Source organism: Pseudopodoces humilis, chromosome 8, assembly GCF_049639895.1.
Source record: "Pseudopodoces humilis isolate 2021_Gansu_Grassland_sample_001 chromosome 8, ASM4963989v1, whole genome shotgun sequence".
NCBI lineage: Eukaryota > Metazoa > Chordata > Aves > Passeriformes > Paridae > Pseudopodoces > Pseudopodoces humilis.
Window position 1 is genome coordinate 32,585,394 of NC_142207.1, and position 25,682 is coordinate 32,611,075.

Here is a 25,682-nt window from a genome sequence, read left to right on the forward strand (position 1 = left end):
ATGGTGGAGGAATATTTTTAGATCTTTCCTTACAGTGAGTTTCTTACATCTTATCTAAAACACAGCCCTTACTGGTGGCACCAGGTACTTGTTATCAACCACCAAGACCTTCAGGCTAAACAGAAATAACTGTGTTAACACTAATTAATGGTCTCTGGTTTATTTCCTTTTTTATATGAAAACCAATACCAGAAACCACAGAAGGAAAATAGGAGTTGAACAGACTCCAGCTGAACATTACAAAGAAAAACTTTTGCATATAAGCGTGGCAGCTGGAGGAACTCCTTCGTCAGGTAGGAGAAACCATGTCCTGACAGGAAGGACTTGTAGGGAGCAAGAAATAAACTTGCAGGCTTACCTTGGCTCACTAAGAGAGAATGGAAGAAAACTACTCCTTGCCTGAGAGCTACTAGGCTTTGTTAGCCTTGGAGAATCTGCAGGGTGGAAGAAACTTGGAGAGGAAGAATGTAGGGAGCTGATCCTGAGTCAAACCGAGAGACCAGGAAAGGAGGCAACTGTGGAGTTGATCCAAATCCAAATTTGTGATGGAAAAGTGAAAGACTTTTCGTGCAAACCAAAAGGGCCTGTGCTTATTTCAACCCACAGGGTCGCTGGACTGCAAGGAGAGGTCCCTCCCTCTCAGACCGAGGGTGAAGGTACGTTTTTGGTTCTTTTTGTAAGCCTGTCTGACCCAGCAGTGCTGAGGCTCTCTAGTTACCCGAGGGCTTGGGAAGATTAGTCAAAACATAAGCTGTTCAAGTCAGAGATGTCACCTCCAATCTTGTCCATGTTCAGACATGGAGCCTGCAGCACAGCCTTTCCCTGGATGCCTTTTCCAGGCATGCCACCCTTCCAGGGAAGTCAGGAATGGCCCTCCTGCCTCTTCCTCACCTTGCCCACTTCCCCACATGTGACAGAGCCACCAACAGACCCCAGGAGAGGGTATCACACCAGCATAAGGACACAGTGACCCTCCCGAGGGCAGCCTGTCAGCTCTGCTTTCTCCCAGAGGTCAAGGCAAGGAGCCACATGTGCTTTTTTTTCCCCAAAAAAAGTTTCCTAATGGCTTCTAAAGACCCCATAAACCCATGGCATCCACAAAGTCCTGAGCAAGGTTCTTCAGCACTTCATTACAAATGGCATGAAAACATCTCCCATTGCTTTCTTTGATCCTCCACCTGGACAGTCCTATTGCATTTACTGGCATTTATTTGCTGTTTTTTAAAGTTTTATGATTCTAATATGTAACACTGGATGTCATGCATGATTTTACAGAAATCTAGTATTTCCAATCTTCAGTTTTTCAAGGAATGAATGCTTTAGAGAGCCCTTTGAAGTCCATCATATCTGCTGTGTATTTAAGGCTTTAAAGTAGCATTAACACAAAATAAACACTTGATGACTGAGATCCTGTTTTCTTAATCGTGTATACAACCCATGATTTAAAAACTGGATATTTTTCATGAGATTGGTATATTTTCTAGTCATTAAAAACAGCTGGCAGCTTCAACTAGGTATTTGAGTTATGTCTGTGAAGGCCACCAGAGTAAAAATCATAGCTGACACCAACAACTTCAGCAGAAAGACAGTCCTGCCCCCCAGATTTTGTCTGAGCACTTACAAACCCAAGAACACTCATAGCAGGGAACAGGTATGGGGAATTTTTTATGCCAGTAAAGAAATAAACCTTCCATCTGGACATGCTGGTTTATTTTTGGGTTTATTCCCTGTAATTAAAAAGCATCTGCCATTAAGATGCTTTATCCATTGGGGACCTTCCATTACCTGCTTGCTAAGAGACACTCCCCCTGCTCTGTCTGATCTGGAACACAATTCATTAAATTTAGATGACTCTTAGCTGAATCAAAAGATGGTTCTAGCTATCCCTTATACTGCTGCTCTCATTTAGTGGCCTGGGGAAGTTCTAAATAAGTAATTTTTTTCATTTAAAAACAAGCAGAAAAAACCACATGCTCTCTTCAGAGCATCTTTTAGAAAAAGGAGAAAACAGATCAAAGAGAAAGGTCAGGAGAGTCACACGCTTGTGTTCCAAGTGTTCAGAGTGCTGCAGACACACCAGCCATGCAAAACAACCAGAAACAAACATTCCAAATAACCATCTCTTTCCCCAGATATCTTGTAGCATCTCTATGACCAAAGAATAAAGAAGGACAACTCTAAAAAGTGAAGTCTGAAACACTGTTTTCTCAGGGATATTAATTTATTAATGTAAGACATCATCACTATCTTATATTTAATCTGAACCAAAAAAAATCATCTTAATTCTGGCTTCTGCAGAGGAATTCTTGTTATGCAACCACAGGCTACCCCACAACAAAAACTTTCTGAATTTACCATCTCTTCAAGTAACAGAAAGTTTTATTGTTTAATATCACTAATTTTTTTTATATTTATAAGTATTTTACTTATTAAACAAACAATTTTTCCACTTTTCTCCAAAAAAATCTTTTCCCAAACTAGTTAAGGGAGGGGCCACTTAAATTTACTTTCTAGAAAAACCCCATTCAGAAATTTTCTCCCAAATTTACCATAAATCAAAATGAATGCAACTGCATAGCCCACCTTCCTTTCCTTTAAGAACCTTTCCCCAGAAGGAGTTACATAAAATAATAAAAAATTTAATAGGCAATTTTTAATATGCTACTTCACAATTATAAGAGATATAAAAGTAAAGAGAGAAAAAGTTAAAAAAAAAAGTATGCCTGCACACATCAAAGTGAAGAATTTAAGAATTTAAACTTTGATTTCTGACACACATCCACCCCACCCCCCAAAATCAGATGATTTAACATTTCAAATTCATGATGTTTGTGTGGGCACATAAAGGAAGGTCATTTTGTACTTTATATGAACTGGGCTCAGCCAAGGTTCTGACAACTCAAAACTGAGGTTATACAAATGCATTCCTAAACAGTTCCACTGAGCCAAGCCCCTGACAAAATAACAAATTTCTTGAATGGTTTCCCATATTGATGCACTAACACAAAAAAAATCCATAAGCAGACAAGACTTTAGTGTTTTTCTTAATTACACAAAATTGAAAAATGCCCCTATAAAGAGATTATATTTCTCTAGCTCAGGAAGGCACTTTCTATTCATCCTCAGCTACAGCATTATTAAGAAAAGAGATATTTTATCAAAAACATTATGAGAATTATCCAATTACACTTTTTAAAGGCCTTCATAGAGAAGTCACCTTTAGAAACTTATCCATGTGAAGTAATTTCTTATATATCAAGGAAAAGAAAATTATACCAAGTGTATTGCAGTTGAGTTTACTGTTTCACTAAGGAGAAAAGATTAATTCTATTTCAGGTAATATTTTTTGGTTTTGGGTTTGTTTTTTTTTGGGGGGGAGGGATGAGGGGGAGGGAGGATGTCTGGTTTGGGTTTGATTGGTTTATTTTAACACAATGATCTAACTTCCTCATCTCCTAAAATTGTTCTGTAACTCCTCCAGACTGAACTACAATTCTTCTGCTCCAAAACCATTGCAGGGCTTTGTCACCTTTGCCAGATGCACTCTTTAGCCACTGTCACTTGGGGGAAAAAGAAGCAAATTTGTTATAACATAATGTACAATTATTTAGTCAGGCACAGCACAGCAGCAACAGAACAATTCTCTTATGTCACAACAAAAAAAAAACCTGAAAGGCAAATAACAGTAAAAATATTTTAGAATGGTTCAATAAGAACACTTTTTTTATAAGTTATTGGATCTTAATTATAGCCCAGAGTTAGCAGCCTCACACACTTGGCTGCATCAAGTAAGCATCAAGATGATCACTTCATTTGACTGTTTTTATGCTTTAAAATCACTTTAATAATTCACTAGCTCAGGGATGGGACAATCAGCATCTAAAGAGAATAAGCAGCCCATGTGAGACCTGCACAGAGCTTCCAGCTCCTCCTTTGCTTTTTTCTTTCTTATTTTCCGCTCTCCCTCCTTTACATTATTCTCTTCATCTCCTTCATCTCACTCCACACTAGCATTTACACCTCGGCATGGGCACTACTGATATTATCTCTCCCTTCTTCACTGCTGGTTCAACACAGGGAAATATTTTGATTAGTCAGCTTCTGTAAGAAAAATCCAAGGTGTAAAGTATAATACAGAAGATATAGTTATATTAGCACATTTAAAACACTGTTAATGCATAAGCTCCAATTTACTCTTCACTGCATTTTAAAGGACTTCCATTTCAGCATCTGAAGTTTCTTTGCAGTTGCTCCTGTGCTTGGGAGAAAAAATTACTTTCAGAAACTATTACAGAGTTTATTGCTATGTAAATAAACACATCTTACTCATATTTTCTTCATCGTCTGCATCCATTGTGAAATATCTTTGCTGGTTTCTTGGCTGGCGGAGACGGCTTCTGGCTGGAAAACAGGGAGGGGGATATTTAGGCTTTAAGGTACCAATTTATTAGGTCAAGTTTTAAACATCCTTTAAAAGCAGCAGCCTCAGACCTGGGCTTGGCATTGGGCTGTTTGGATAAATCCTGACCAAAGATACCTCCTAAAATGGAGATGTCCATCAGTGACTGAAAGATGCAGCCCCAATCTGCCAAAGGACAGAGTGGGATGATGAAGATCACAATGAGGTCTCCCCAGTCTTCTCCAGGCTGAACAAGCCAAGTGCTCTCAGCTGTTCCTCCTATGGCTTCCCCTCCAGACTCTTCACTTCCTTCACAGCCTCCTTCAATCTCTAATAGCTTCATGTCTTTTTTATATTGTAGTGCTCAAACCCATCCCTAGGACTCAAGGTGAGGCCACGCCAGTCCAGAGCAAAGTGGGACAATCTCTTCCCTTGCCAGCTGGGGTTGCTGTGCCTGATGCTCCTCCTGGTTGCCAGGGGACTGCTGACTCCTACTCAACTTGCCATCAAACAAGATCCCCACAAGTCCTTTCCCACAGCTCTCCAGCCTCTCATTCCTCTCATGTCCTGGTCTATACACACAGCCAGGGTTGCCCTACCCCAGGTGCAGAATCCAGCACTTGCCCTTGATATTAAACCTCTCATGGCTGGTGACTGCTCAGCGCTCGGATTCATCAAGGTCTCTCTATAGAGCCCCTCTGCCCTTGAGGGAGTCAACAGCTCCTTCCAATTTAGTATTGGCAGCAAACTTATTTAGTATTCCTTTGATTCCTGCCTCCAGGCTGTTTATGAAGATGCTGAAGAGCACAGGGACATGGATAGAGCGTGTGGGACCCCACTAGTGACTGAACACACACCTGACACTGTAACCCCATCTAGTATAACCTCTTGTGCCCAACCCTTGGGAGTTTACATTACACAACATCAGCACACTCCACTGTAACAAGAGGAAATTAGTTGACTGTAATCAACAGGACTTGTAAATAATTATCACCTACATTAGCACATCACAACAGCTCCAGTTACTCATGCAGCACCACTTTGTAGTCAAGGACAAAGGACTTGAAGAATTCCTGGTTTAACTTCTGCCAAGGAGATCAGTGAGTGCCCTGAGCCAGGGTAGAAGTGACAAAAGCTGTAGAGTTGTCCCACACTTCCACACCAAGGATAAACCCTCCTGAGGAGCTGGGTTACCTGCCTGGGCTCAGCACCTCACCCCACAGCCTAAAGGAGAGAAAAGGCAAGCTCCTGTCTGTTAAAAGCAGAGGAAAACAGAAACTCTACTTGCATAATTTTTTTAAAATAGTTTCAGTAACTGTGCCAAAATAGATTCTGAATGCGTTGAGGAAGATAAACAGCCAAGCAGGACAGTTGACAGAAGAGCCCTAAGGCACCTAAGAGATGCAATCCTACAGTGTTAATGCAGCCAAATGACACTAAGCTCCCTGTTTTAAGCTTTAACCACTTGTGTTTAAGAGTTAGACTACTCATGGCATATAAAGAATTATCACCTTTTTTCCAAATCCTTTCTTTATAAAAAAACACAGGAGTTAGCAGTGCTCAGCTCCTCCCTCCAGCCCCTACAACTGCACCAGCAGATCACTCTGGTAAAGAACATAAGAGGCATAGAACCACTGAGTATTTCCATAGATAGGAAGAACATCAGAAATACTTAAAAATGCAGCTGCCAACACAACAGAATTTGCTTTTATTTCCACGGGAGACTACTTGAGAAATTTTTAGGTAAATGTTAGCTATAGCAAGTACACAGCACATGAGGACTTACAGATAGCCTGCATTTCTTCTGCTTGAATATCCTAGGTATTGACTGCATGCAAAAAAAGTTGAGAAAGACTTTAAGAGTTACCTTGGTTTATTCTCTTTACTGAGAGAAAACCTAAATATGTCTTGAAAAGGAAATTTAGCAGCTAACAACACTTTACATTCAGTGAATGGCATATACGCAAAAAATCCCATTAACTTGATAGATGACACAGCACTATTAGAAAACAGTGTAAGTCAGAAAGCTGCAGCTTTAGAGAATTTTCATATTTGTTAAAAAGTCCTCTCCTTCCAAACCTTGAAAATCAAGTGAAATAAAACATGAGGAAATGCATCTTGCTCAAAGTATTTCCAACAAACTGGATTTCTTATGAATCCGAAGTCAAATGCTGAAGTTGCACTTAGCAAAGAGGTTCAAACCTCACCTGAAAGCAACATTTACAGCATCACCACCACCCCTCCAGCTACTCCTTTGTTCCAGCATTTAAAATCAGCAATACCTCTCCTCTCAGATAGCTTCATCCTCCTGCGTTTCCAGTGCAGTCAGGCCACGCTGCAGAGGTTCCCCCTGCCCAGAGCCATGGCTTGACACGATGCCACGCACCCCCTACCACCTGTGCCACCCCCTCACCTTCTCCCAAAGCAGCAGCAATGTATTCCCAAAAGGAGAGTTATCCCTGTGCTTCCTCTACCCAGCCCCCAGAACCATGGAGTGCACTGATGCACAGTCCAGTGAACAAAGATGAGTGAAGGATGCAGCTCACTCGTATCCACTGCCAGAGGCACATGTGACAATTAACCCTTTGTCACACAGAAGGGGCAAGGAAAGACAGTTCTCTTATAAAAGGACTAGATCAAAGATATCCTCACTGCTAGGTGTGGATTAATTTTATTTTGTTATTAATAAGGGAGGGCAACTCTTCAGTCTTGTAGCTCAGAAACAAGGAGAGACATAAGCAAGGAAATAGTTATACAGCATAGTGCATCAAACAAAATGCTTTCCACATCCTTTACAACTATTCCTCATGTTCCCATTACATACACTGCCTCAAAAGGCACAGAATGTATTTGGAAATAGCAGAAATACATAAATATGCCAATCTCAAATATACTTTAGTCACAGATTTTCCATACAAGGACTTCTCTCAGGCCTGACCAAGAGGCCTCCCATTGTCAACATTACCTGTGGTATTTCCCAGCCTTTCCATAAACTAAAAAGTAACATGTGACATTATGGGATAATGTGGTATCATCCTCTTTCCCCATTTGAGTGACCAACAAAGATATGTTGATCCTGTAGATTGTACAGATCATGAGCACAGACTGAGGGTTGCAGCTATCCTTTAATCCTGCCCCCAGATTAAACATCACAGGACAAAAAAGCACTTTCTAGCAGGGAATGCCTGCAGGGGCAAACTCCATGGGTTTCTTCAGTCTGTTACTACAGTGGTAAGACTTCTCTGACTAGTCACCTCCAGCTGCTCTCAGACCTTTATTTCTCAGTACATCAGGAACACAGCACATGATTGAATCTAGATGATCTCTGGTAGATGACTTATATGCACCATCATATTTTGACAATTATCCAGGCTGGCATTTTTTGAAAGACATTGCCACTGGCATCTTAAATTAGCAGCACTTCACTAACCAAACCCAACATGCTCGAGCTCACCACTGGACCCTGCAGCTGTGACATCTCTACTCCCTTCCCTGTCTAGGTTCCCTGACCAGCAGGAGGCTCAAAGCCATGCTGCAGCCCCTATTTTACATATATATATAAAGCATATTTATATACACCACATAACGTAAGTTTTTTAATATACATCACATGAAAATCTCCATGCATTTAAACATCCTTGAAAATCTCATTTACTTATAGATTTGGCCCCTATTATCAGCTCACTTTACATGCTCTTTGAAGAAATACTCGTACACTGTATTTTGTAAGCACTTTTAAAGATTTTTTAAATTTTTTGCTCTCACAAGCAAGCTGGGTATTTTTCAAGCACAAGGACAGTATTACAGGCCAACAGCAGTTTTCCTCTTAGTTTTGTGTACTTCAGCAAGAACGAATATAAATTAGCATCAACTGCTAGAATTAGTAAGGCTAAGCTACAGCCTGAGAAGCTGCTCTGCACAGCAAATTCCAGATGCAGAGCTGCTGGCTGCATACTGGGAACCCCAAGAGCTCTGATATATAACCACATACTGGAGTTTATTGGTCATCTTGGAGTCTATTCTGCAGGTGATCAAAGCCATTCCAACTGCGCCATCTGCTGTTACATAAATAATTGAGCTTGCATTTATTGTTCCCTCAACCAAGGAAGTTTAGAGCTCTGTTCCCAATTAGAAATAACTTAAGATGTTTGCAGATTTATTCCTTTGTCTCTAACCTTCTTACCAGATTACTGTTAGGACTGAATTTCTCATTTTTAACATATTTTTTCCCAAAGGACACCTGTAACTGTCAGAAATGTATTTATGATGTGCTACCAAGGCAAAAGTGGTAACTATTCAGAGAGAAAAACTGAACAGCCTAGACCTCCCAGTAACTAATATTAATATTTTCAACATCACTTAAAAGATAACTGATACAGCTCTTCGGTGCTAAGAAATATAATAGCAAATTGGAAGAAATATCTAAACCAGCTTTAAAAGGGATGTTAAAAGAGACTCAGATATCTTGAAGCTATTTCATAAAAAAAAAAAGTCATAGATGTAGGCTGATGGTTTGGATTAGGAGACAGACTTACAATTTGGGCTTTTTTCCTATTTTCCAAATTTCCTCTTTACCAACCAAAATCAGTTATTAAGCTTTGCTCAAACACTCTGCAAACTCTCAAGTCCTACATGCCAGCTCTGCCTATTTACTTTATTAATATGCATTGCAAAAAACAAATTTGCAGAAGGGTAACTAACTTTTTGTAGGATCAACTTGACAACCAATATCCTCTCTATTTTCAAACTGTTGATCTGATAATTGTGAAGGGATTTAGAGTCCAAATACAAATAAAACTTACAGATAAAACAATGAAGTACTAAATAAGTGTTCAAATACATTAAGATGAAGTCTCTCCTCCTCCAAGTTATGAGCCAAATGCATCAGAATCAGAACAGAGAATCCTGCTCCACGTCTGCAAATGCAGTATGCTTACCTTTTTAACTATTGGAGACACATGCTGATTCTGCAACCTGCAAGAAGAGAAAATCCAGTCAATTGCTTGGTTCTTTAAAAATTTGTGCATTACAAATAGCAACTCCTGACCTTAAAAGGGACAAATTTCTGGTACACTAGAAATAAACAGGCCATACTACAGATACACAGTCCCAGAGCCAAGCCTTTTTGTAACCCTAGCAAAGACGATTTTGGACATTCTGTATAGAAAAAAAAATAATTAAAAAAAGAAATCAAGACTCAAGATGCCTAATACTGTGGTTAATAGTGGGGGTCAGAAGAAACATCCATAAGGTACAAGCAGTTACATAGTAGTACCCAATCTGAAATCTCTGCATCTTCTAGGAGAGCAGGTCAGCAAAATGTGGTAAATAATGGTTGAAAATTATCTGTGCTATCACAGCCAACTTATCCTGAAAGCAAACCCAGAGTTCTCATCTTGTTAGACTTTTTTTAATTTAGATCTTTAGTTTTTATTTTTAGGGATTGATTTGAACCCATATAAAAGGCCCCTCATACAACAACCCCCCCTTTCCAAACACCACTTTCTCGATCCCACTGACATCAGACTGCATTCTCCTGCAAAAGAGGAAAATCCCTCAACTACCAACAGTGGGGTGGAAAACAACTGGCAGATGTAGGGTAAAACACACACAGACCCATTTTTAAGGTCTCTTCCAACCCAAACTGTTTAGTGGTTCTGATTCTAAGGAGGATAACGGGGATCCTGTGAACAATTTTATTTCTATGAATAGGCACAGCTGTTGGATTAGGAACAGCTTTAATTTAACAGACAACCTCCTAGTTCTAAAAAAATATTGATGGGGCCTTACCAGAGTGAAGATAAGACTGTTGTAAAACAGTTCCAAAACCACAATCACACAGCCCACGAGAGGGTGCTGGTACCCTGCAGAAACCTGCACTGAATTCAAGTTACACAGAGCAGAGCTACACAACACAAACCGATGGCTCCACACCTCGGGTCTTAAACTAGAGGTTGGTCAAAAAAAAGAGATCTGACACAATATTTAAAGATCATAAAAGAGCATATTGCATTGATTAGATCTCAGCTTTTTTTTAAGACATTTTTATTTCCCAACACTCCATGCTGGCATTTTCCAATAAAAATAAAAAGATTACTGTAAATACTACGTTGTTCTTAGCATAAAGCAGGAAAAATACCCAGAATACTGAGTTCAGAATCCAAGTCCCAACCTAGTGTTCCCATATCCACAAATAAAAACTCCCAAGCTCTTAGAACATGAGCTATAAATTAGGTTTGATGTGAAAATCCCATATTTGTGGCAACAGCCACCAAAAAACGTATCTTAAAAACAAGGTTTTGATAATTCTCTTCCTATGCAAGCATTGCTTAAAGTTACAATTAATCCTGAGAAAACACACTGCTAATAGTTTTTAACTAAGTTTTTATATTAGTATGTCCTTGAGTTTATTTAGATTTCACATTATCTTCCTTATATGCAACATTACTCCAATCAGTAATTCCCTAACAAACTAAAAACAACCTATGAAAATTGAGACTTTAAGTTTACCACTGAGTACCAAAAGTCCTTTCATATTGAAAGCTGCAGTGAGGGAAAGAACCAGACAGGGTTAAGACCTAGGAAAGAAAGCTCATCTTAGTAATTATTTTTGTTATACTGTGAGCAGTAATGACAGATGAAGGAAAAACTGAGACTTGTAACACCTTGAACCAGTAAAAACTCTAAATAGCAAAGAAAGGGAAATACCACTATGTTACAAAAGCCAGGAACAAAGCTCTGATCTTCTGCATGTCCTACCTGGCTCTGTCCAGTGGCAAATGGCCATTCTGGAGCTTGTTCAAGTTATGACATGCTTCCCCAACACCTTCTGCAGGGAGAGCCTCTTTTAGGAGCTCAGCACTTTGCCACAGCATGTCCATATTGTTACCTTGCAAAAAATCCAATAAACCAATTCTTTGTCCCTTACTAGTGAATTCATTTACCCTGAAAAGTTTAGAAACATGTCCATGATTTCTCCCAGGGCAGCAAAGGATACTTGAAAATCATCTGAAGAACATAACACATTGGCCTTTTAGAAATATCTCCAAATACTAACTTTTTTAAGATCAGTTGAAAATATATCAAGGCAATGAGAATCAAAACAGACATCTGAGGTACCACCTCAAGACATAAACCACCCAAACACAAGGCAACAACCTGTAGGCACTCAGCATCAGTCCTATGGTCAGGATAAAAAAAACACCACTTCCAATCTTTCTGTATTTACTTTACTGTTTATTTTACTTCTCACATGTTGAAAAAGAAAAGTAGTCTGTTGAGACATCTCATCTGCTGATGCATGACAAAAACCACAGGTACGTTAAAAGACATGTTACATTAAATCCAGTCAGGATATTCTGTGATTGTGACATGACATGTTTTTTCATACACCAAGTCATGAGTCTCTGCCATAAACTATAAAAGCAGTTCAACAGCACAGCTACAGAGCTGGGTTTTCCTCTGAAAATATTTTCCATCTATATATGAAGAAACAATTTGACATCTATGATATACTTCAGTTTATCAGTCTGAATTAAAGACATAATAGCCCAAATCCAGCCCACACTCCCTCCAGCCCTTTTGAACTGCTCATTTAAAAATCTAAAGTTAAGAAAGACTAGCAATTGAGCACCACAATGAAAAAAAAAAAAGTTTAGGAACAAAAAGGACATTATGTTGCAACTGGAAAAAGAAGTACAGTTTACTTATTATACAAGCTGTCAGATGCTTCTCCTTCCCTTGATATAAAACAAACTCTTTTGGAACTTACAAACAGGTACTTTTTATACACAAGACACTGAAATAAAGTTCACTGACACTTCAAAAGCTATGAAAATTCAGCAGCTATTAAGCAACAGGAATGCAAGGATAAAATAAAAAAAGTACTACTCCATCAAGTATTATCCAAGCTTTTACTGCAGGAATCAAAACAAAAGAATGTTCATAATTTATTCTAGAACATGGAATTATCCAAAAAATGTTAAGGAATAAACACAGAATAGTATTTTCCAAACATTCTCTCACAAAAAATGGTTTCACGTATTTGCATAGTATCAGCAAGAAACTCTTCACTTCTAACTTTTACTTTTGCCATCTCCTATGTTTGAAAAAGTGTGTTCACTGGTGTACTGGTACATCCTAAAGCCTCAATACAAAATTTTGATACTGAAACAACATTATTTCAAAATCAAAGGTTTTAATGCCACTCCTCTTTTTACAGGATCATCTCATGTATAAGAGCAGTTACCTTAGAAGAGAACGTAATTGAAACCAAAGGAATTATTAATATGAGCAAAATTACCACAAATGTCTTCAGAGCAGTTTAGGCTTTAATCTTGTTGTTGATGATTTCACTATAGCTAGTGTTTAAATATTTACATTACTTATTTAGCTGCTTTAAACATTAGTAAAGCAGTCCAACAGTGCAACCCTCCAGACTAAGCAGCAGCTTTTAAAAGGCAACCGAATCTAAGACATCAGTTGTAATTTCTGTGTTTGGTATTAGTGGTTTTTAGACAACAGCTAAAAAAGAAAAATAAGGGGTTTTTTACTACAGATAAATTGTGGACAAGAATTGTCCAGCAGAGACAGGACAACCTAGCCATCCCACCACACTGACCAATTCTGACACTGGAAGATGCTCTACCTGTGAGCAGATGTTGCTGCACCAACTGATAGAACGGCTGAAAGCTCTTCTCATTGCTACAGTGATCAACCAGGGTTTCAGCTTAACACATTAAAAACAAAAATACCTGTAAAACTTGCTTCAAGCTTGTTCTATGTATGTGCAGCACCTACTAGAGGAATGCCAATCTTTCTTCCTTTGAACAGCAGCGGTATTTTCCAGCCTTCACAACAAGGCAGACTTGATTATTTTCATTCTTACTCCCACCCTAGGGCAAAGATTAGATGCATGTGAACACTTTGTACTTAGCATTAGTCTTCAGAAAAATGCTTCAGAAATCAATGTTTAATAAAAGATGCCGAATAATTATCACTCAGTTTAACAGTGTTCAAATCCATGAGATTATGTTGTGCATTAAGGACATATGAGTATCTTCTCTGGCTGTTACCATGGGAAGTCACTCTCCACAGTCCTTAAATAAAGTTTATTGATTCAGGAGTGCCAGAACAAGGCACTTTATTCCCAGACCTCTGCTTTTAAAGACAGTTTGGGATGGCTGTGCTACTGCCTCCAGCCTCCTGGTATAAGAAGAGATTGCTGACAAAACTGGGAGACAGACTGGGAATTAGCAAGGGTGGAATGAAGTGCACATACTAAACCATGCCTGCTGTGATACACCCTTCACTGAGAGCTCCCAGAACATGCCTACAGCCTCAAGAACCAATGTGATCTACTCCTGGATTTAAAAGCAGAACACTCAGAGAGGCCAAGTGTCACCTCTCAGCACATGACATAAGACAAAGTGATGTGACAGAGACTTAAACAACCCAAATCACCGCAGAAAAAAACACCTTATGCAGCCCAGACAACAAATTTTTTCAATTTTGTTGATGAGAGGCAACTTGACGGCAGTATTGTCTGGAGAAGAAGATAAAACAGTAGAAGAGGGTGCTGCAACTTCAGTAAAAGGAGTTTATGTATAAGCTGTAAACAAGGCTTAACACAGTCACTGCTTGTGCACTTCTCATACTGTCTCAGAACGGTTTGGGTTGGAAGAGACCTTAGAGACCATCTTGTTCCAAAACCCCTGCCACCAGTAGGGGACGTCTTCCAGGTCAGGGACACCTCCCACTATGCCAGGTTGCTCCAAGCTCCATCCAATGTGGCCTTGGACACTTCCAGGGATGGAGCAGCCACAGCTTCTCTACAGAACCTGTGTCAGAGCCTCTCCACCCTGAGAGCCAAGAATTTCTTCCCAATATCCATCTAATGCTGCCCTTTGTCAATGGGAAGCCATTCCCCCTTCTCCTTCACTCCACACCCTTGCCTGAAGTCCCTCTCCAGCTCTCTTGAAGCCCCTTCAAGCACTGTAAGGTCCTCCAAGGTCTCCCCAGTCTTCTCTTCTCCAGGCTGAACACCCCAAGCTCTCTCAGCCTGTCTCCAGAGTAGAGGGGCTTTAGCCCTTGGAGCATCTTCAAGGCTTCCTCTGGACCCACTCTAACAGGCCCATGTCTTTCTTGTGCTGAGGATCCCAAATCTGGACACAATACTCCAGGTGGAGTCCCATGACAGTAAAGGGGGAATTTTGGCCTTATCCTTTGATTCCCAATGCCAGCCATTCTCCATTAGCCTGCAGCTCACCAATAGCTTCCCCCATCTGAGATACAGAACAAACTGCATCTGCTGTGCACAAAATGCCAGAAAGTACAAACTACACCAGGGGGAAAAGAAAAATCATAGATTGCACAAGTGCATCCAAAGCCAGGGCACCCACCAACAACCTTTTTACCAGACTCAGTATTATTTTTTAAATATATGTTATGCATGCAAAATGGAAGAGCTTTAGAGGTCTTTATTCCTTTAACTTGCACCTTATAGGAACTCCATGCACAGACAAGTTAAAAGATTGTGAAAGACCTGAATCACGCTATTTTCCCAACAAAGGACTGGGTTAGCTGCAAAACATGTTTCCAGGTCAGTTGTTTTCTTGCCATTTCTCTATAGAGACTAATTTTGTGCTCTGGGCAGAGCTGGAGACCACAGAGGAGCAATGCAGGGATGGAACTAAACCACAGCAAGACTCTGGGCGGCTCTCACCCCACCACATCAGACAAGGAAAAGACACCAAGCATCCCAGTGCAGCAGGGAGCAAAAAAAACAGTGACTGCATCTTAAACTGAGTTTTCTTCTCCTCAGAGGCCCACTCTGAGGCTGTCCCAGAGAGGGAGCATAGCAGCAGCAAGCTAAACTAGAAACACCCCATGTTTGTGACTCAAGTCTCACTGACAGTCTGCATTTTCAGACTGGTGACTCCTAGGATTTTGATATATCTCATCCCTGTTTTAGGAAGAACAAGCTGCTGGACTTCTAAGAATATGAAAGTGTTACATTTCATTTTTACAGTCACAATTCTGCTTTTCTCCTACTAAAATATGAGCAGATTTGAAGAACTTCAAGCTAACTTTTGATGCACCTTGACTTCCCACCAGTCTTCTGAGATCCTGGAAGCCTTCCGAGGATCTGGCATGCAACTGCCTGTCAGGGATCTCTCTAACAGAAGACTGACTCAAGCTGCCTTCCAGAGCAGTTCCTTGAGTTATTCAATATTAAGTTACTGAATGTTAAAGAAACAAAACAAAACAAAAAACAACCCCAAAAACACCACACTTATGGTGTAAAATCTGAATGCCATCACCACTCAGGTGTGTGGGCAGGCTGCTTGCCATCACAGAATATTAGACATTTTTCAGCTACATTGTGCAGAAATGGGACTTACCACCTTCATATTCAAGAAAGTGTAATACATCCTGGAGTTTGACAAGGCAAGCAGGGAAAACACCCAGAAGATTTTGGATTAGGGCAGGAGGAAAGCAAGAGAGAGGCAAGATGCTGGCATGACCAGGCCAGGTCAGACCTGTGGCCTACGTTACTTGCACACAGAATCATAGAACTAAAGCTGGAAAATACCTCTAAGATCATCAAGTCCAGCTCTTAGACAGGACCCTCCATGTTCACAACTGAATCGTGTTCCATCCATGTGCCACATCTACACACCTTTGGAACACTTCCAGGGATGGTGACTCCACCACCACCCTGGGCAGACTGTGCCACAGCCTGGCCACCCTTCCAGGGAAGAAATCTTCCCTACTAGTCAATCTAAATGTGCTCTGGCACAACTTGAGGTCATTTCTTCTGGTCCTGTCACCTGTTGTCTGAAAGAAGAGATCTATCCCTCCCTGGCTACAACCTACTGTGAGGGAGTTGTAGGGAGCAATAAGGTCTGCCTTGAACGAAAACCACATCAGAGGGCAACTGGACCAAAACCTGTTGAGTGTATCAAGGCAGTGACTCAAGACTACATCAGACCGTCTTTGATGTATTCCCCCCCAAGGGCTGAGATGCTGGGACGTAACTCATATATTAATTTTCATTAGCCTTTTTGAGTTCAGATAAAAATTGATAAATAATAAATGATGTTAGGTTATCTGAAAAGCTGATTATTAAAGTTGTTCATGATAGCCAAAGTAAACAAGACAAATGGGAGTTGAAATACTTACACCTATTTTATCTACTGAGTTATTTACACAAAGTAGCCCCAAAGAATCTCCCAGCAAGACATACCTGAAACTAATATTTAAAGGGAAAGAACTAATATGTGATGAAAGTTCCAGATCACAGAATCCCAGACTGGAAGGGTTGGAAGGTACCTTAAAGCTCATCTCATTCCAAAACCTGCCATGGGCAGGGGCACCTTCAACTGTCCCAGGTCCTCTCCTACCTGGCCTTGAACACATCCAGAGATGGGGCATCCACAGCTTCTCTGGGCAACCTGTGCATACGTGATCCTGCCCAGCTTTGCTACCTCTTGTAAATCAGCATTACATCAAAGCAGAAGGCAAACAGAAGGACTACAGGGTGATACATAGCACAGGGAGCTTGAGAGATGTACCCTAAAGAGCTGCTCAGTCTACAAGAACAAATCAGAGTCTGACTGTACAAATAGAGGAGAAAAGGGAAAAAAGGAAACAATTATCAGTCCTGAAAGGGAGCACTGTACAGAATCAAAGGCAAGAAATAGTCTATGCTTTTCAGGCAGAATTGATACATGCTGCAAATGTTGGCAGAGCAAGTACACTGGATTAGCCCCAAGCACATCTATTCTTCTCCAGTCTCACAGAAAGCATATCTGGGTGGCTCCAGGAGAAGGGCAGAGCTGCCAGCCTTCTATGTGTGCCACACGCAGGCAGCAGCCGCCACCAAGCAGCCATGAGCTGTGGAGGAAGAATGTAAAATCCAAGAGATGCCAGCCTTCACCTGGGACATGGGGCACTTGCCTGTGATTTTGCTGGAGACCAGAGTTGTGCCTTCCCTGTTCAGTTGTATTTCCACTCCAGGCAAAAGTGGAGCCACCCAAGAAGCCTGCTGCCATCCTCCCCATCTCACAGGCCACACACATACCTGGATCACCACCACATCCTTCCTCTGTCTCTGCTGCTCCCAACATCAGCACAGGCATAAGGTCGAAGGATGACCCCACCAGAGGTCCCCAAGATGTTAAAACAGCAGCAGATCACCAAGGAGATCAGCACTGCTTCTGCACAGACTGTGGTGCACCTGCTCCAGGTAAGAGGATGGAAAATTCCCATTCCCCTGGCACACCAACCCAGGGGAGCAAATAACTCAAGATATAACATTTCCTTCAGGTTCAGGACAACAAAATCACAGAGTAAGAGCCATTTAAAGCCATCAAGAGTCCTTAAGAGATCTCAGCCACAGAAGTAGAGTCTATCAGTTCATATGCCAGAAAAACTCCATGCTGAGTGGAATCTGAATTATGAACCTACTTTAGTGACCTTTTACTGTAGTTATTTTTAGACTGAAGTTTTTATTCTGGACAAAGTACTGGAGATAAAATATTATACATATGCATGTATTTTTAATATATGCACATACTGCATGCATTTTCTGTGAAGTAAAGAAACAGCTGCTGATTCAGAAATATAGGGAATTGGCTGTTCTCTCAAGGATAACCTATGCACTGTGAACATGCACTATACGAGAAACCAAGACTTAGTTCTGGGAGGTGAAATTCTCCAATAAGAACATCAGCAGCCTCCTAAGATAGATCCAAAAGTCATTTATTCAAAACTACCCCACTGCACACACATTAAAGTAGTATTCACTAGCAGTGCTGCCAGGACAACTGCTGGAGCAAGAGGCATCTGTATGCATTTTAAGTACCATTGGATGTAAAAATACCCACTAATACAATTCTTGTATTATTTTGTATTTTTACAATTTATGTCCAATTTGGACTAGAGCAACATACCAAACCTAGGCAAGAAAACACTAGAAGACAGCAAAGAAGGTCTGTGACCCAGGGAGATGCACAAATACACAAGCCAAAGCCATAAATAATTCTGAGGAGCTCTGCTACACTGAAAGCTACCAGAAAAAAAAATCCTTTCCTTTCTACCACAGCACTCTAAAAGTTATGACCTTCAAAATATTGGTTTATTTTTCTTTAGCTTTAAAAGCAGCCTGCTTCAGCTAAGCTGTTCTACAGATCAGGTGATACTCTGGCAAGAGAGTAACTGTCAATAGCCATATTCCTCAACAGAGCTTTTATTACAAAAATCAAATGTACTTCCAGTTCCTTCCATATTCACCGAAAGCCTTCAAGAGCAGTTACTTAGAAAATATTCTCATAGCTATCAGGGAACCTCGCTTAAGTCTGGAAAGCAAACTTTAAAAGAAAGCAAATCTATTGAACAAAGGACTGAAGGAAGAATATATTGAAAAGAAGAGCAAGCCACAGCTCTTCTTGGGGTTATCCTGTGCAGGGCCAAGAGCTGGACTCAATAATCCTTGTGGGTCTCTTCCAACACTGGCTATTGTATGACTCCTGAACTTGAAAAAGGCTTCTGCTGAAAGCCAGCAAGGGCATCACAGATGCTGAGAGAAGCTGCGGGTGCTCATATGCAGGCTGGGCAAACTGGCCCCAAAAGTGTCGTGGGCCATCTTCAGCTGAGCTGCTGACTGAAACCTGACTGAAGCCTGCATGAAGAGCTGCTCTCTGAGGAAAGGAGCACAAGGAGACCAAAGGAGATGCAAAATAAGCAGTGGGGTTGGGAACACTATCCAGTAGGGCTGGGTATTACCTGAGCTGCAAAAAAAAAAAAAAAAGCCAGCTAGCCATTATGATCTGAAACACAGTGATGAGAGAAAAAAAAGTACAGAATTATAGGAATACTAGCTATATTTATTTAAGCCGTATTTATTGAAGTTGTTGATCTGTATCTATAATATATGATAACATTAAAAAAAAACCTATAAAATATAGTTTATATAGTATTTTATGTAACTGGGATGAGCCAGGACCAGGAGGGCAGGACGAGCCTCCCTCCCTGCCAGTGGCAGCAAGCACACGCAGCCCAGCGGCCCCGCTCGGTACCACGGAGAGCTCCCTCCTTCCCTTCCTCCTAAAATGGAAAACCAAAGGCTTGCCACCAAACAATCATTCTCCCTTCCAAGCAGGAAAAAAAACCAAACAAAACCATCTCTCAGACTGTATCTGAGGAATTTGTACGCAGGAAAAGTTCTCTTGACAGCATAGAACTTAGATGCATAAAGAATGATGCTGTCCAAAAATATGAATAAATTACCATCTTGGCAAAAAACACAAGCCAAAGCTCAAAAGAAGTATTTCATTTCCAGGCAAGTTCACTCATGGATCTCACTAATAGCGAACCTGATTCCTTTAGGAACTCAGGAGCAGCAGAAGGAAAAGCATATAAGAAGATTAGGTTAATACTATATTTAAACATATGTAAGGACAGTGAATGAAATAGTGATTATTCACTCGTTTAATTCAAGAAAAACAACCACTTACTAAGAATAGCTTTCAGAGGATAAAAGAAGATAAACTAGGCTGTACCGGGGAAAAAAAAACCCAACAGAGCTACAATAGTATTCACTATCCCTTGTTATCCATATTTGTCAACACTGAGGTCTGGGGAAATCAACTTTGCTATAAAAGCATCAAACAGGGACAAACTACCCCAACGTTTCCAGACTGATGCACCCTTTCCACTAGCTGGGAAGCTTTCCCAACTCATTATCATCCTCATGGAAAACAGCAGAGTTGTATTTAGCATAACAGATTTTTGCAAGAGTTTCAAAGACACGAGAGAAAACAGATTTTCAGATTTGATGGAAGGACCTGACAGTCCTCATGAAATAGAGGGGGTGGAGGGTGCTACTGGACTTGAGCTCCCACCAATTCAAGCATGTATGGGTAGACTATGGAGTGAAGACAGGATTTTCTCCACTTTCACAAAAGCTTTCTCTGGGAGACTTCACCACTTTGGAGGTACTTTGCCAAAAGCACAGGCACACGCTCCCGACCAGACCTTGCTGCTTTTGCTTGCATCAGCTGTACTTTTCTGTCTCATGTTCTTGAGAGCTGCTAATTCAGTGAAAGGTCCCAATTTAGCTTCTTATTAATCAAACTCTGAACACTCATTAGTGAAAGGAGTACAATCCAATCACAAACTTAGAGGCAGTGAACACGCCCCTAGAGCTCATCTCTGCACTCACCCTCCTCTGAAGGGAGCCTGTACAAGCTCTCCCACCTCAGGCATAGAGGTGGAAACATGCAGGATTGTCACAGAATCATGGAATCAGCAAGTCTGGAAAAGACCTCTAAGACCATTGAGTCTAACCAGGTCCACCACTAAGCTATGTCCCCATGTGCCACATCTACATATTTTTGTAGTCTCAGAAGCATGTTTCCAATTCCAATTAAAACACTGGCATACACACCCAACCCGCAACTGCCAGGATCACTGGTTTGAGTTAAACATTAATTTCCAGCTCCTCTTTGTTATCAAAACACAGTATCACATGACATCAAACTGCAGAACACCACTTGGCACTGGTGAGCGGCAGGAGACAAAAAGCATCTGTAAAAATATCACTACAAGAAGGTCTGTATAATACACATTAAATCCCAGGAAAGCCTATCTGCTGTCAGCACTGGAAGGATGGTTTTGCTGCCTGTAAAAGTGATCCTCACCGAGAGGGGCCGCAGCCCCAAAGAAGACATCAAAGCCACCACGGCTGAGAAAATACAAGCATTGTGCCACAGAGCTGCTCTGAAAAGCTTACAGGTTAAAAAAAAAAAAAGGACATGCTCTAGTCCAGCTGGAAAAGATGACTCTGGTTTAACAGAGAATAAAGTAATAACTGCAGTTGCCTGTGGCTCCACACCTGTGAACGACACCCAGATTTTGTGCAGACTCCACAGGCAACAGGTCCAAAGGGCTGCAAACCTGCACAGAGTCAGCACCCAAAAAGTGCTGGTCAACCAGCTGGCAAGTTTTACCTACCAAAATTTAAGGGAGAAAAACGCTATTTGTCTTCCAAATAGCTCGGAAACTATCGCAAAGGAGATCTCTCCCTACTTAATACACCTTGGTCATTTCCATGCTGTGGAAAACACTCGTATGGGTGTACATTTGACCAAAGGCTATCAGGGTTATAAAAGTGAGCAAGCATCCAACAAAAGAGAATTTATCTCCTCCACCTTTGATCTCCCACAGTGAGCTACTTGTACATGTCAAGAGCAAGCTTTAAAACCTGGGCAGTGGAGGAGGGATATAACCCTTGCTCCCTCACAGAGCATATTACAAGTTTCTCCCAAACAAAGCACAGCTCAGGCATCAGCTTATATTAATTATTCTCATTTTTCAGCTATTTAAATATACCAAAACTGATCCTTTATCTTTAGCTGTGAAAAACATGACAACTCTAAGGCCAAAAGCAGCACTAAAACATGTTATCTTAGTCCAGTTTTGACCAGAATGTTTTAATTAAAGATCCTACTACTAGGACCCATCTAAAGAGTTTTAGAGTAGTTTTATTAAGAACTCAGCATCTGCATTCAGTATTTGAGGAGAAAAATTAAAATGCATTTTGATACAGAATGGCCTCTGTAAACAAAGCTTTATAAAATCTGCATCTAAAGAAAGAAGTCAAAGGTACTTTTCCCCTTTAATAGTTTTCCAGCAGACAGTGCACAAATATTAGAGCATAACTAAGCAAGGAAAAAGACAGTGAGAGCTTAAACTTAAAGGCTCATTTGCTAATAAAGTTGAAGAGCTGAGTAAATCAATCTAAATCAAAATCAACCTAATTTTAGACACACTGAACACTTTCAGCAGAAGCCCTTCAGAATGGCAGAGGCAAGGATTAACTATCTCTGCAAATCTCAAAACTTACACAGACTAAATGGGGAAAATACTCCTAGTTGAGACTGCCTCACAATTCCTATGTAAAAACTTCATAGTCACATTGCATGTGACAAATGAAAGAAACTAATGTTTAGCATACGTGCTTGTTCTCTTTTTGATCAAATTTTAAACAGTTCATCTCTTTTCAGAGCTGATATGACGAAATCAATAACAGAAAGGAGAAGCCACTGATAAATTGAGTTTAGAACAAAGATATATTGACATTGGTATAGTACTCACGTAATTTTACCCAAGGCACATCATAAAACTTGTTTATGCAACTTAAAAGTATCATAATAACAAAAGCATCAGGCAGCAAAGTAATCAGAAAGTACCTTCTGCCATGCAGCACCAAACTCATCCCCAACTGAGGAAGACTTCTACTATAAATTCAAAATATGGTATATTCCTCACATGTTTTCTCCTAATGAGGATATTCAGGTTACTCTTTATCTTACCTAGATACTCCGTTCTGTTAAAATCTCTTTAAAATTAACTAAACCCAAAAATTCCTCTGAAATCTGATGAGGAGCCCTTCCTTTTGCAACTCTGCCAAAAGCACTCTGCATGGAAAAATCCTGACCCTTCTGCTTTCCTACACCTATAAAAGGACATTATTCCAAACAACTACACGAGCCTTTATAGGGAAATTTAAAATCTTTGCTAGTCTCCCTTGTGCTTCAGCCCCCAGGGGCAGGGTGAGGGACTGTACCCAAACCTTTTGTTTTCTTCCATCATCTACTATGATGCAAGAGCGCCCCTCAGATCACTCATCTCCACTTTCACAAAGGACAACAAAGGATACTTAGAAAAATAAGGACCTACCTTTTACTGGAACTACTTAGGAAACTTGATTTCCTGTTTGTCTCACTACCACAAAGCTCCTCTGATGCCCAATAGTATCTGCACTCCAGCAACAGCTTTTCTTTCAGCAGCTCTTTCAGAGCACTCATCTGAGATTTCCTTCCTCAAAGATTCTTGTGCTCACAAAAGTCAGTACTTACCTGTGACATACCCACTCGCTTGCCAAATCTGACAGACTTTTCAAGGTGTTGACCAATTTCATTCAAGGGCACTGAGAGAATGACACCAGGCAATGGGAAATCAAGTTTAGAAGCACAGGAAGATGGCCAGAGTTCCCAATAAAGACATTTTTTACGAAGCAACCCTGAGTTAGAAGTACAGAGAGCTCTCCTCACTTCAGGAGACAGAACCACAGAGAGACTTAACCCTGGAGCATCAGGGAAGACATTTCTCCAAAAGAAAACAAAGCACTCTTCCTTTTCAAGCACGAAAATCTTAAAAGATAATTTAAAAAATAAGTAAGTTAAAATAAAATGAAAACAAAGAATACAACCCACAAAGACAATACATAATACTGTACACAGGAGAAGCTTCTTGCCTCAGAGCTCCCTGGCACTTCCACAGGTGCTCAGTAACAACCAACTTCCACCAACACACACAAAAGGAAAGAAGTCCGACATTCCCAAACCCCTCTAACCAGGTGATACTCTCAGAGGACAGCTCTGGAATGAGGTTACAGGCACACACCCTGGCTGTGCTGGCAGCAGGCTGGCTGTGCATTCGAGGGGACAGCACTGAGTCACAGCCCTGGGCAGCCAGCACTGACTCAGCCCTGCGCTCCTGCCGGGAACAGCTCAAGGTAACCCCAGCAGCTTTTGTGGAGGTGATGGATTCCCTTGGCTTGGGAACACGCAACACAGCTGACCCAGAGGCAGAGAACAGAAAAAGATCCTAAATCCTTTTGCAACAAGACATTCTTAAGATGACGACTCTACTAAGCATCCTCTGAGCTCCCACAGTAATAGCAGTTACATGGTTTCTTTGGGGATGTTTTACCTTAATTATTACTTAAATGCACACATGTGCTGCTGATTTGATCAGCTACAGCCCCAAATATTCAGATCTGGCTCCTGCTAGGTCCCAGAGCCTGCTGATGACCTCTTTAAAAACAACTATTTCTCATACCTACCATACAAAAAACATTCACTAAAAGCATTTTTAGAATGCTAAACAGCAGGAAAGAAAAAAAAAAAAAACAGCCACACCATCCCCAAACGGGAAAGAAACTTTTGCTTTAAAACGTCATTTCACTTGCTTACATAATCATTTCACAAAGGGGGTTTTTTGTGGATTTTTTGGGGTGTTTTTTTTTTTTTTGGTCAGGCAGCATTTCTACTATAAAGGTATTTCCTTTAAAACCAAGATACATAAATAACAGCGTCCACTCATAAATACAGCCCAAAACCACAGCTTTAATCTTCAGTACTTAAATGTAAGCTGAAATCCACACTGCAGCAGCTGGATGGCCTGAGTTTCAAATGTGCCAAGCACCTACTAGTTTCAGAAGTTGCAGAAATAGCAAGAGCTCTGGTCTCCCTTCATCAGACCAGATACTCTCAGGCATTCAAGCAAAGACCCTCAGGGTCCTGCACTGCCATGATTTCAAACACAAGGCATCAGCCTAACAGTGCACTCACTGCAAGCACTGGGAGACAACCCATTTCAGCTCCACCTGAAACCAGCCTCACATCAACACACAACCCAGCCCTTGCAGAGGGAGAAACATTTCCCACTTGAACCACCACTGCCATCCCTTAAACCTCCTCGAGTCACAGGTGACACCTCAACAGCACTGACTGCTGAGAGGGCATGTTACACTCACGGTGTGTCCCACGGCTCTCTTACAGCAGTGTTTGCAGGAACACTGCTCCTGTTTGGCAGGAACCCCTTGTTCCCATGCAGAATCTCTGACCAGGTGATGGGAACAGCTACAGGCAGCAGTCAGGGGTTTGTCAAGTGTAGGCATGAGTTTGCTCGGGGTAGCAGAGCCTCGCCTGGTCCCAGTCCCAAACTGTCTGAGCTAGTAAGCCTGGCCATTTAGGTTTCACTCAGTTAAACTAAAGCATGGGTGCCTTTCAAAAGAGAAAAAAGTCCCATTTAGTTATAATAAAGGTTCTCCAGAAGACCTTTGCACTCAAAGCAAGCCAGAGGCCTGCCACCGAGGACTTACGGAACTGCATTTCCACATACAGCCCACAAAAGGGCACTAAACTTCCAACTGAGCAGATAAACCTGGATAACTGGGGGTAATATCAAAGTGGGCTGGGGTCTGTGAGCACAGTGTGACCGAAGCTATGAGACACTCCTGTTTCAAACGCTGAGCACAATGACCTCTCTGGTACCTTCTCAGAAAAAGAAGTGCTCATAGAGCAGACATTCCTCCTGCTGAGAAAGTTAGCTATTTTTTCTCTCTCAAGCCGAGGAGCCAGTGCTCTTGAACATCAGCAGCAGAGAAGCCTCGGCCAGTACACTGGCTGCTGAAAACAAACTCCAAAAAGCA

At 41.1% G+C, this 25,682-nt stretch overlaps 1 protein-coding gene across 4 annotated transcripts in view; it reads right to left on the bottom strand.

Moving 5' to 3' along the window:
• ADARB1 (adenosine deaminase RNA specific B1) overlaps positions 1 to 25,682 on the bottom strand; it is a 61,741-nt gene that overhangs the window by 34,000 nt on the left and 2,059 nt on the right. For 2 of the 4 annotated variants that reach the window (XR_015773082.1, XM_088058797.1), the window contains exons 2-3: positions 9,337 to 9,373; positions 4,327 to 4,401 (exon numbers count right to left, since the gene is read on the bottom strand). Coding sequence is in view for 3 of the 4 variants with exons in the window: in XM_088058797.1 (XP_087914923.1) it covers positions 4,327 to 4,354 (28 nt within the window). In the remaining variant the exon portion in view is untranslated. Of the gene's footprint in view, positions 1 to 4,326; positions 4,402 to 5,397; positions 5,441 to 9,336; positions 9,374 to 13,152; positions 13,286 to 25,682 lie in introns of those variants that run through there. The other 2 variants (XM_005528927.3, XM_088058798.1) reach the window with 2 other exon arrangements.